Source organism: Suricata suricatta, chromosome 3 (assembly GCF_006229205.1).
Source record: "Suricata suricatta isolate VVHF042 chromosome 3, meerkat_22Aug2017_6uvM2_HiC, whole genome shotgun sequence".
Taxonomy (NCBI): Eukaryota; Metazoa; Chordata; class Mammalia; order Carnivora; family Herpestidae; genus Suricata; species Suricata suricatta.
The window spans coordinates 138,857,724-138,869,914 of record NC_043702.1 but is presented as its reverse complement, the minus strand read 5'-3'; the positions used below and the strand labels follow the sequence as shown (position 1 = coordinate 138,869,914).

The window sequence follows — 12,191 nt, the reverse complement described above, 5'->3', positions numbered from 1 at the left end:
CCTTTCCTCAGGGGCAGCCATTCTGTCTTCTAGCTGATTCTTTGATATGTGTGTCTATATCTCTAGTATTTGTGCATTTCTGTTACTTTTGGTTTTTGTTTTGTTTTCAACATTATCTCCTGGCTTCTCACTTTGCGAGGTGAGGATTTCGCTGTGTCCCCACCATTACCAAACCTCTACGTGCTCTGCGTTCCTGCTTCTGCTCAATACAGGATCTCTGCTCAATACAGGATCGTAATTTTGGTTTGAACAGGATTAGTTTTTTGTTTTTGTTTTTGTTTTCTTTTCAGAAGGGAGTTACATAGTAAATTGCTGTTACTTTTTATTTCCTGAACTGTTTTTTCCCTTGAGGTTGTTTTGGGTTTTTTTAGAGACTTGTCAAGATATATTTACATACCATAAATCTGTCCACCCATTTAAAGTATACAGTGCAGTGGCCTTTGGTATATTCAGAGTTAGGCACTCATCAACACAGTCTCATTCTAGAATATTTTCAGCATCCAAAATGAGCACTCCAATTTCTCTATATCCTTATCAGCACTTGTTATTGTCTTCTTAATTGGAGCCCTCCTAGTGAATGTGAAGTGGAATCCATTGTGGTTTAGATTTAAATTGCCCTAATCCCTAATGATACTGAGCTTTTTTTCCATGTGCTTTTTTGCCATTTGTATTTGTATACAGTATGTGTATACAGTATTTGTTCTTGGGAGAACTGCCTCTGCACATCCTTCACCCATATTTTAATTAGCTATTTGTCTTCTTTAATGTTGAGTTGTAAGTGTTCTTTGTATACTTTGGATATAATTCCTGTGTCATATAATGAATGTATTGTGAATATTCTCTCTTATTCTGTAGGTTGTCTTTTTACTTGCCCAATGGTGTCCTTTGACACAAAATTTTCTAATTCTGATCAAATCCAATGTATCTGTTTTTTTCCTTATCATCTGTGCTTTTGATGTTGTATCTAAGAAACCAATGCTTAACCCAAGGTCACAAAGAGATTTTTAGCCATCTGGTCTGCTTTGTGTTTATTTTTGCGTACTAGATATGAGATAAGGATCCAAATTCATTCTTTTATACATGGATATCCAGGGTTCTCAGTATCATTTTTAAAAGAGACTGTTCTTTGCTCCATTGAAGTGTTTGCATACCCTTGCCAAAAATCAATTGACCATAAATGTAAGGGTTTATTTCTAGGTTCTCGTTCTACTCTTTGATGTGCATGTCTATCTTTATGCTGATACTGCATTATCTTGATTACTGTAGTTTTGTAGCAAGTTTTAAAATTGGAAACTGGGTCGGCTCCAATTTTCTTTTTCAAGATTATTTTGGCTATTCTTGGTCTCTTGTATTTCTATACAAATATCAGAACCAGCTTGTCAATTTCTGCAAAATAGTCCCCTGAGGTTGTGATAGGAATTATATCGAATCTATAGTTTATTTTGGGGAATACTGCCGTCTGTCTTAATAATGTGTTAACTTTTGTGATCCATGAACATAGATATCTATCAGCTGCCTTGTCTTTGTACTTACTTATCTCTTCCTAATTTTAGAAAATGAAAAAGAGAAGAATCATAGGATAAAGCTATCAGTGTTTCCACCACTTAACAAATAATTAACATTTTAACTTATTTTTTGAGATTTTCCTTCTTTTCCACAGAAATTCTTATTAATAGAATCATGTTTATACTGTAAATACATTTGATTTCTTGGGGATGTCTTCACTGAACATGATGTTCTAAGCACTTTCTGTGTTATCTTTTTAGCGAAATATTTAAAACAGTTCACTGAGTAAATGTTCCACAGTTTATCTAGCTATTCTCTCATAGTTGGACATTTTGTTTCCAGTATTCTGTGAACCTTTTTTCTGAATTTAGGGTTCCCTCATCCCATTAAAATAGATTCCCAGAGGCGGCATTTCTGTATTAATTGCTGTAACCATTTTAAGAGTATTAATGAAAAGTTTAGTTGCCTTTAACTAATTATTTTTAGTGTGTCATTAATTATTCTTGGTTTTGGAAGCCAAGTCACAAAAAGAGTTAAGACATGTTGACTAAGTTTAGACCATAATAATAGCAACAACATTTAGCCATTATTGAGTATGAGCACAGTCATTCTAAGGACCCACTTGGATTATCTTATTTAGTTTCCCAAACAGCCGAAACTGAAGCTCAAGGAAGTTAGGCTTGCCTAACATCACACACAGCTGTGAAGTTTGTAGTAGAACGAGTTCAGACACTTGCAGTCTGGTTCTAGAGCACATGCCTGGAAGCCCTCTGCAGTACTGCCTCCTTTAGAACCCAACACAGGAAAGCAAAGTTCAAGTTAAGACCCAAGCAAGATTTCTCCATTCAGGGTGCTGCTAGAGTTACTCTGAAGAGCACTACAGAGAAGCAACCCCACGTGAATGCCAAAGGTGGGCATGTTGGCTATCCAGCCCTGTAACCCAGCTCCCAGTGAGAGATTGGCTGCTGTTAATCACACTACCATTTTGAAAATTATGGTCCTCTGCTTTCCCAAGCTTCTAATTGTCACCCCAATCGTCACTGTTGTCCTGGGCTTTATATCTTCTCTGTTGGCCCTTTTAACACACCAACTAGAAGGCTGTAAACCCAAGGCACAGCCCCTTTTCCCTCCCTCTGCCCTACTTTTCCCAGCCAGCACCTGCTCTATCGCTTACTATTGTTTCACTGTTTCAGCCAGCAATCTCAGTACTGTCAGGGCAAATGGTTCTCATCCCCGGCTGTGCATCCTAACCAGTCGTGGAGCTTTTTTAAAAGTTTGTGTGTCCCTAGAGATTAGTCAGATCTGGGGTGGGGGCCAGGTACCTGTAGTCTTATGAAGCCTCGAGTAATTCTGGTATGCCGCCAGGATTGAGAACCTCTGGTCTAGGCATTATTGAGTGACAGAGGTGATTGTCCTTATCTTAAAGAGAAGGAAACCTTACCTGTTCTATCTCATGTGCTTGCTATAGTCTTGCAAGTCTACAGAATACTTAGAGTCTGTTTTTTGATGCAGGGAACCTCACTGTCATCCCTCTGAGCAGTAATGAAATTTCACAAACATTGTTTAATAGTTCTTTCCTGAGTACCAAAGGGGCACTAGACCTAAAAATGAGTAAATCATCATCACCTAACTTCTGGGTGCTCACAGTCTAGTCCAGGAGGCAGATAGAAAAGCCGTATTATGTTGTAAACATTTCTCTTAGCTGTATAAACAAAACACTGTATAAACAAAGGAACCTACTTCCTGTGGGAGAGGAGGAAAGAAGTTTGTGAATTCTTCACAATGAAAGAAGTTTGTGAAATCCTCACAATGAAGTTAACGGATGTCAATCAGAGCCTGAAACATGAGGAGAATTTTTGCCTGGCCAAGAAGGGGCAGACTTGGTGAGAAAGCCCCATGAACAAAGACAGAGATGTCTGAGTGCACAGCTTGTTCAGGAAGCAGTGAGTAGTCTCCTGTAACAGGAGCCTAACGTAGCAGTACATGATATGACTGAAAAGGTGGGCTGAGGCCAGATGGCAAACTCTTACACAGAAAGAAGCTGCAAAATGACTGATTCTTAGTAAGCTCTCTATAATTCCTCAAAGGACCTGGCTTGCAGGAGGCTCTTAGGGCAGTAATGCAGTCTGTGATACTGTGTCATCAGACCTCACACAGTGCTTAGGGTCAGTGGGGGTTCAGTAGGTGACGTACTAAATGGCCGTGTCCTATTTAAATGAATTCCACCAGAATAGTGACATGCTGCGTAGCTCTTAAAAAGAATGCAGTGTATCTAAGTGTACTTCTAGAGATATAGAGAGTAAAAAACACCTTTTAGATAGAAAAGAAATCACAGAGTGTGTATATGTAGGTGTGTGTGTGTGTGTGTGTGTGTGTGTGTAATAATCCATTGTTGGGTTTTTAAGGTCTGATATACCTTTGTGCTATTGGCATCTAGAAAATTGTGGGATGCACAAGACAAGAGTAAAATCAGAAGGTTATAAAGAGGGCTTTTTACTTTCACTTAATTCCCCTTTGTAACTGAATTTTTTTACCATGAAATTTTATTATCTTAATAATCTAATTACTATTTTTTAAAAATTGAAATTTGGCCCAGAGTTTTGTTAGCCTTCAACGTTAATAAAATCTTCTCTTTGAAACCCCCATGGTCCACTCCTTCCTCCATTTTAACATCCTAAAGGAAGAGAAATGCCCCAGCTTTCCATCACATCAGATCTCCCTCTGACCTTTAGTAAACACTTCAGATGTCTGCTACTCAGGTATCAGAAACCTAGATACCTGCTTGGCCCAGGGCCCAGCCTTTCCTTCTCCCCTAATCCTGTGTTAGAATCTGCATGGTGTAAGACCCGTGCTATGTTAGGACTTTCTGCCTTAACCCTCATGGAACTAGGAACTAGTAACTACAGGAGCTGTGCATGACTGTTGACCTGTGCTGGGGAGTGAAGCAAATGAAAAGCTTCTGTCCTGAAATAATAACTAACCAAGCTCTAGAATATGAGTATGAGAACTATCACCAGATGCTTTAGGGACAGTCCCTGTCACTAACTCTCCTTCTGTGGCACGTTATGCCAGAGTGGGATTTTCCAGTAATGAGCATAATTGAAGGAGCAGTATCACATTGGCCATTTCTGAACGTATAGTTAATGGGGAAAGTTTAGGCAAAAGTCAGTTTGTAGAATTTCTCTGCCTCAAGGCAAAACTGCTTGATGAGTAAAAAGAACAGGGTAGAACATACAAGGTAACTAAATGACTTAAATTACTGCTGTACATCTGTTTTCTAGCTCTAAGAGAGAGTGTCTTTTTTTTATGTTTTTTATTTATTTTTGAGAGACAGAGAGAGAGCGCGAGCAAGGGAGGGTCAGAGAGAGGGGGAGGTACAGAATCCGAAGCAGGCTCCAGGCTCTGAGCTAGCTGTCAGCACAGAGCCCAATGCAGAGCTTGATCCCACAAACTGGGAGATCATGACCTGAGCCGAAGCTGGACGCCTAACCAACCGAGCCACCCAGGTGCCCTGAGAGATTGTCTTTTTAGGTCAGCTCATCCTAAATTCAGTTGCATATAAATGCAATTCAGTAGTTAAGCTGAATTAAATATTAGAGTTATAATTCAAAGAGTTTGTGATTTAGAAATAATTGATGACCTTTCCTTGTTATTAGAGACAGGAACACTATTTCAGAAATCTAGAACGCTCAGAAGGAAAGTAAGAAAATAACAGAGTTATCTTTGGTAGGGCTAAAGTGGAAAGAAGCATGAAACTTATAAGAATTTTCCTCAAGTGCTTGCCATTGCTTGTAAACCAGGGACAGACAGAACACATAGAGAAGCGTTTTCTCCACTGATTTGCTTTATTGAAAGCAAGCATTTGGTTTTGGCAATGGCATTCCTTGGCTTGTGGAAAGTAGCCTTTTCTAAATTAAGGTGGAAAGCCAAGTGAGGCCTAATAACTTTAACAAGTAATTGATGGGATTATTTCTTGTAGACATTAAAAGTTGTCCATTTAATAGATATGGAAACTGAAGCAGAAGCAGAGGACATAGAGGGTTGTGTGAGGCAAAGTCAGTAGTAAATGGTCGTGCCAAATTTTAGACCAGTGCACTTCTGCTTGGGAACTGTGCAGTGCCCCTCTGCCCTTGCATTGCTCAAAAGCATATACAGGAATTCTAATGGCAACTTTACTTATGAAAACAAAATATCATTAACAAATTACTTGCTGTTACCTTAGAATACTGGGTAGCTATTAAGAATTATAATATGCATCTATATTAATGTGGGGAATGTTCATGATAAGCAGGTTACTGAATATTGTATACATTACGGTCTCCTTTGCATAGCAAAAATTTGAGGTGTAAAATGTATATGTCACTGAATGAGTATAGAAAAAAACGCTATAAGTGGTTTACCTGGATGATTTAAATTTTTTTCCTTTAAGTTTTCTGTATTTCTTAGATTATTACAAGTATATGTTTTACAACAGAGAGGTTGGGAGGCTGGCAGTTAGGAAGGGGGAAGGAAAATGCTGAAAGGGTATAGTAAGAATCAAGTAATTTATGTAATCTGCTCACTGGGAAATCCATTCCTATATGAGTAAGTTAGCTATAATTTTCCTTGGTGAGAATTCAGGGATTTTCTATGGCTTTCTCTTCTGATTTTTGTGACCCTCTGTTCTTTTCCAGTAGCGGTGACAAGTAGCCAGAGTACTCCTGCCAAAGCCCCCAGAGCAAAGAGCAGTCCATCCATTTCTTCTCCGTCATCAGCAGCTTGTGCTCCAAGCTGTGCAGGAGACCTCCCTCTTCCTTCAAATACTCCCACGTTCTCAATTAAAACCCCTCCTGCCAAAGCCCGGTCTCCCATCAGCAGAAGAGGCTCTGTGTCCTCAGTGTCTCCCAAGCCACCCTCATCTTTCAAGATGTCCATTAGAAACTGGATGACCCGAACACCGTCCTCATCACCACCCATCACTCCACCTGCTTCTGAGACCCAGATCACGTCTCCAAGGAAAGCCCTCATTCCTGTGAGCCTAAAGTCATCCCAAGCGGTGGCTTGCTCCGAGTCTAGAAATCGAGTAAAGAGGAGGCTGGACTCAAGTTGTCTGGAGAGTGTGAAACAGAAGTGTGTGAAGAGTTGCAACTGTGTGACTGAGCTTGATGACCCAGTTGAAAAGCTTCATTTGGATCTGTGCTGCCTTGCTGGGAGCCAGGAAGACCTTGGTAAGGACTCTCTGGGTCCTCCCAAACCAAGCAAGACTGAGGGAGCCAGCAGTATGAGTATCTCAGAGCCTCCTTCTCCCGCCAGTCCGTATGCTTCGGAAAGCTGCAGAACCCTGCCTCTTCCTTTGGGATCTTGCGGAGAAGGGTCTGAGGTGGCAGGCAAAGAGAATAGCTCCCCAGAGAATAAAAACTGGTTATTGGCCATGGCAGCCAAAAGGAAGGCTGAGAATTCATCTCCCCGAAGTCCATCCTCCCAGACCCCCAATTCCCGGAGACAGAGCGGAAAGACTTCTCCAGGCCCGGTAAGTCGGCAGTGGTGGGAAGGTGCATTCACTAACCTGAAAGGGGCCAGTGCAAAGGTAACAGTCTCTACCTGGAAGAGGTCAAGGACAAGCACTCTTCTCAGAAGGCAGGATATTTTGGTTTTTTCTTTTTCTTTTTTTAAGTAAATCTACTTATACCTAGGGATGACAGATTTAGCGCATAAAAATTCAGGACAGATTCTGCATGGGACATATTTATACAAAAAATTCTTTATACTAAAAGGTATTTGTTTGAAATTCAAATGTAACTAGATGTTGCTGTATTTTTATTATCTAGCAACCCCATTTACTCCCATTAAAATCCCTTCTGTGAAGGTCCATACCCCTCAGCCCTGGTGCCTGATTCCTCAAAGCCTTCATCATCCTCTAGTACATAAATTCAGAAATATCTTCCCTCTTCTTTGTTTGGCATTATTCCCTCCCCACCCAACCCCTGCGTTTTCTTTTTATTTTCCCCACGCCCCAGCCCCTGGCAACCACTTTTTATAGGTTCCCTTCCTTTTTTTATAGATAAAACTGACATTCACGGACAAGTTACCAACATCTATGAATAGATTTCCAGTTTGTTAATGACAGTTTAAGACTATTTCAAATACAGTGAAACTTAGATACTTAAAGCAATTTAAATGCAGAATCCTTCCAGATGTTTATGGTTTTCCCCAAATTTTTGTACTGTCACCTTGCTCACACCAGTATTTTTGGCAGTTCACCTGTATCTTTATATTTTAAACATTCAGTTTAGTTTCACTTGACCTTTTTAGGGCTCCTATTTCATTGCCTGACATAATATGTAAGTTAAATAATTTCATAAACGTGTACTGCTAGCAGAAAGAGGTTTGTGAACCTTGAAAAGCAAAGGACCTGTCGTAATGGTGGCGGGAGAAGCAGCTGTGAGCTTTGGGTGAGTATGGGCACAGGTCAGAAGGCCTAGAAAGCTTCAGGAAATCAGTTTGCAAGTGAAGGGGGGTAGGTTAACGAAGTTTCTGGTCTGATTCATAGCAGTTCTTGCTCCTTGCTAAGGAGAAGGTGGTAGAATGATTAAAATCCAACCCAAGAATCTAAAAGGGAGAAGCTGGATAGCGTCAAGCCAGTTTTAGTTTAATAAGTGCTCATATTCCCGTCCTACTGTCCTAAAGCCTATCCCATAATTTTAGGAAAAATAAACTAGAAATATTTTATTTATTTTTTAATGGTTATTTGTTTTTGAATGAGAGAGATAGAGCATGAGCTGGGGAGGGGTAGAGAGAGAGGGAGACACAGAATCCAAAGTAGGCTCCGGGCCCTCAGTTGTCAGCACAGAGCCCAACATGGGGCTTGAACTCACAAACTGTGAGATCATGACCTTAGCCAAAGTCGGACGCTTAACCGACTGAGCCACCCAGGTGCCCCTGGAAAATATTTTAAAGATTACTTTGAACACAACTCTAGGCAAGACCTTGCTACAGAACATGGGGAAAAAATAGCTATCAGGAATCTTCTTTCTTCCCCTAAAATTATCTTTGTATCTGTTTTTTGCTTCTAACCAAAATGCTTCCTTTTTTCCAGAACTGGTCTCAACTGTGTGTTAGCAGAAAAATAATTTCAATGAAAAATTGTTTTTTCTAATGTATACATTTTTAAGACTTAAAAATAATGTGCCAGTCTCATATATTTCTGGTTTTATAATTTCAATCTTTGAAGCAAAATATGTACATAACAATAAAACTTCCCAGAGAAGGGTAGCTGCTGCCGTTTGAATCCCTACCCCATTTGTAAATTTGAGGAGGGTGGTGATTTACTCATTTCTTTCAAAGAGGAGGGTTATTATAACCTTTGGTTCTTATTGGGAAGTTTAACTGGTAAATATTTTCTGCTCACATGAAAAACCTATGCCTTCCATTCTTACATATGTCTATTAAGTTTTTACTAAATTCAGTACAAATCAGCCAAAAGAAACATTGCCCTCAGCGTATTTGGGACTTGAAAGCTGGCTGACGAAATAATCAAATTTCTAGGCATCCCACCTTAAAATACCCTTTACTGATAACTTGCTGAGGTAACAACTGAACTTGATCTTAGAAAATCTCTGAAATCTAACCGTTCTTTTCTAGGTCACTATTACTCCCAGCTCCATGAGGAAAATCTGCACATACTTCCATAGAAAATCCCAAGACGACTTCTGTAGTCCTGAACAGTCAACAGAATTATAGATTCTAATCTGAGTGAGTTAACTGAACTTGGGCCTCTTAAAACAAGAAAAATATATATACAACAGAGTGATTCAATAACCGATCTTTAAGAACGCTACCAGTTTTCATTATCAGAGAAAAATCCTTTTAATTCTGAAGTTTACCTACTCTGGTTCTAAGCTTATAACGCAGCTTCCTTGGGGTGAATGCTGTGTTTAAATTCCATAAAGTAAGTTTGTCACTCTGTAACATTTTGAATGAGAAGTCTTCACTTTTTAAATTCTGCCTCTTCTCTGATAATTGACATCCCAGTTCATAGAGGCAAAAAGCAAGACTTGTCTCTTGTTCCTCTGAGACTGTGGGTACACAGTGGAAAATCCCTGCTGGTCACAGCAGGAGGCCTGTCTGAAGGCCAAGTGCTGGAAAAGTCTTCTGCTGGGGACCCCTGGATCTGTGCTGCCTCAAATATAATTTCATTTAAAATTTATATAAGCTTTTCACTACACTTAAGGTTTTTTGTTTTGTTTTGTTTTTTTAGTATGTGTAAAAATATGACGTTCAAATAACTACGTTTATATTGATTCAGTGTTATAATACAGTCTCTTAAGCTAAAATCGTCTTTATTTTAAGACCAGTGATAAGTGTCAACACTTTGGAGAAACTAGGAGAACAACACTAGAAACTTCTACCTGGCCTTTCTCCCCCAAATATATCTCACATATGAGACTATGATCCTTATTTTTTATTAAGCAATTTACTATCTAGCAACCCAACATCATGTTCTATAAGAGGTTACAGTTTTGCCATTTACTAGACAAAGATACTTACAAGATCAGTAGTCCTGCGTCAAAGCTGGGGTGTGAAATCCATCCTCAGTTCTCTAGGGGCTACAAATTTTTCAAAATGGAAGTCATCAGGTTTTAAGAAAAAGTAACCATTTCTTATTGATACTTTTATCAAAGAAGATAGCTCTGAACTGAAAGCCAAGACCTAAAAAACAACTCTTGGCTTTTAACTTGATTTTTCGGATTTTCTTCATATATTTAAAAAAAAAAAAAAAAAAAAAGTGACCCTCTAGAATAGCCCTGAGCTGAAAAGTCCTGGAAATTTCTCTAGATATTTAATGTAGAAAATGTTTAGGCTGACTCTAAGTTAATAACGTACAATATCTTGGGCATCTTCTTTAACCAACAGTTTCATATCAATCGTCTTGAACTGAACTGTTGTTTTATATTTGTCCCCTTTATAACCTCATAAGCTTTATGTACTTTCTATATGTTACGTCCTTGGAAAGGACTCCCTTAACAATCATGGAACTTGATTCATTTTATCCATAACCCTGAGAAATGTGTGGAGTTTATTCATATTTTTGTCCTAATTTAAAAAGCTGTTCTTAATGACAACTTTTTAATTCCTTTAATGCTGTAAGTCTAATATGTTGATTACACATGGTTTTCTCCAAGGAGAAAAATAAGTAAAGGGAAGGCACAGAATTGCTGTTTTTGAAACAAAGCACTCCATAGCATTAACTGAATATTTAGGAATTCTGCTTATAATTGGTGTTTGATTTTTGAATGTTAGGCTATAGAAAGGTGCTTTTATGACCATATCTGCTGAAAATGATATCTATCTCTTGCTTTGAAAGCCAAGTGGGGGAGGAAAAGGATAACTAGATAATTACATTCTTCGTCTCCTTGAACATCTAACAGCTCTACTGAGTGAAATTGGGGTAAATGTGTGTTGAGAGTCTACTGGCTGTAACATGTCCCACTTGGGAAACTAGTACTTCAAATGGGTGCCAAAGGTCAAATGTAATGAGATAATAATTATCCTTGCCTCTGTCAGTGTCAGACTTTGAGCTGATCCTGAATAATAAAGGCTTTTACCTTATCTGATATCCTTTTCTGAGCTTTTTCCATTAGCCTAGAAGCAGTCTACACAATAGAACTGTCGTAGTAATCAAGAATCCCTTCTACTTGTTCATTGAATAAAATTTGTTTATTCCCAAGGATATGATCTAGTTCAAGCTGAAAGAGGTTTTAATAAACATGTCTTGCTTGGTCAGACCTTGAGCGCTTAAGATGGCTTTGATTACTTGATGAAGTAGGGTGGAGTGATGTAGTTCTTTTTCTAAACAAGTATTTCCAGCCAGAGCTTTTCCATTTGAATACACTCCAAGCATTATTGCTGCAGTGCTGTGTTAGAGTTTCCTTTGGCTGTTTCATCACAGGCCCTTAATTTACTTTTGTGAGGGTTTACTAATTAGTCCTTTAAAATATTTCCTTTAATCTGGGCTGCACATTTAACTGAAGATAAATCAAAACCATCTGTAGCTACCCCTGTTGGACTGGCAGAGGGTAAATTCAGTCCACCACCCCATCTCTAGCCCTCCAAGCTTAAAACTTCACTAAGACTTTTGGGAACCCAGTATAGGTTGCACCTCAACTGTGCAATATAGATGCCTGGAGATAACTTTTTAAGGGGTGTGTGTGTGTGTGTGTGTGTGTGTGTGTGTGTGTGACATTAGCCTATGATCATGTTCTTGGATAGGACATGTATCAATTCAGCATGTGCTTTTTGAGAGCCTACCATAGCAGATAAACTACTGTTCTCAGGTCTCTTTTTCCTGGCCTTCCCTTCACACTGCTCATAAAGCAAAGGCCAAGTAGTCTCAGAATCAGTTCACAACTAGGTATCGTGAGCAGCATTTTACAGAGGTGCATCAGAAGAGAGATTAGATGAGAATGCCGTGCTGGGAAAACTGAGTCATTGTCCTCCGCATGGCAGTTAAAGGGCTGAATATGGGCCCGGTGAGTTCTTGCTCATCAGGTCTCCCTCCTCAACAGGTCTTCGTAGGAGATTCTTTGGCTGCCTAGGTTTGGATTGTGGATCATGCCACATCACGAACTAATTAGCCATCACTCAATAATTCTTGGGAATTATGGAAAACCCTGCTTTATGCATTAGCTCTTTAGATACTGGTTAAA

General features: G+C 39.2%; 1 protein-coding gene across 1 annotated transcript in view; it reads left to right on the top strand.

The window, feature by feature from the left end:
• DTL (denticleless E3 ubiquitin protein ligase homolog) overlaps positions 1-11,099 on the top strand; it is a 40,574-nt gene extending 29,475 nt beyond the window's left edge. Inside the window, exons 15-16 of the mRNA XM_029933376.1 lie at positions 6,180-7,015; positions 9,127-11,099. Coding sequence (XP_029789236.1) covers positions 6,180-7,015; positions 9,127-9,225 — 935 coding nt within the window. The 3' untranslated portion in view covers positions 9,226-11,099. The remainder of the gene's footprint in view (positions 1-6,179; positions 7,016-9,126) is intronic.
• The last annotated feature ends 1,092 nt before the right edge of the window (positions 11,100-12,191 follow it).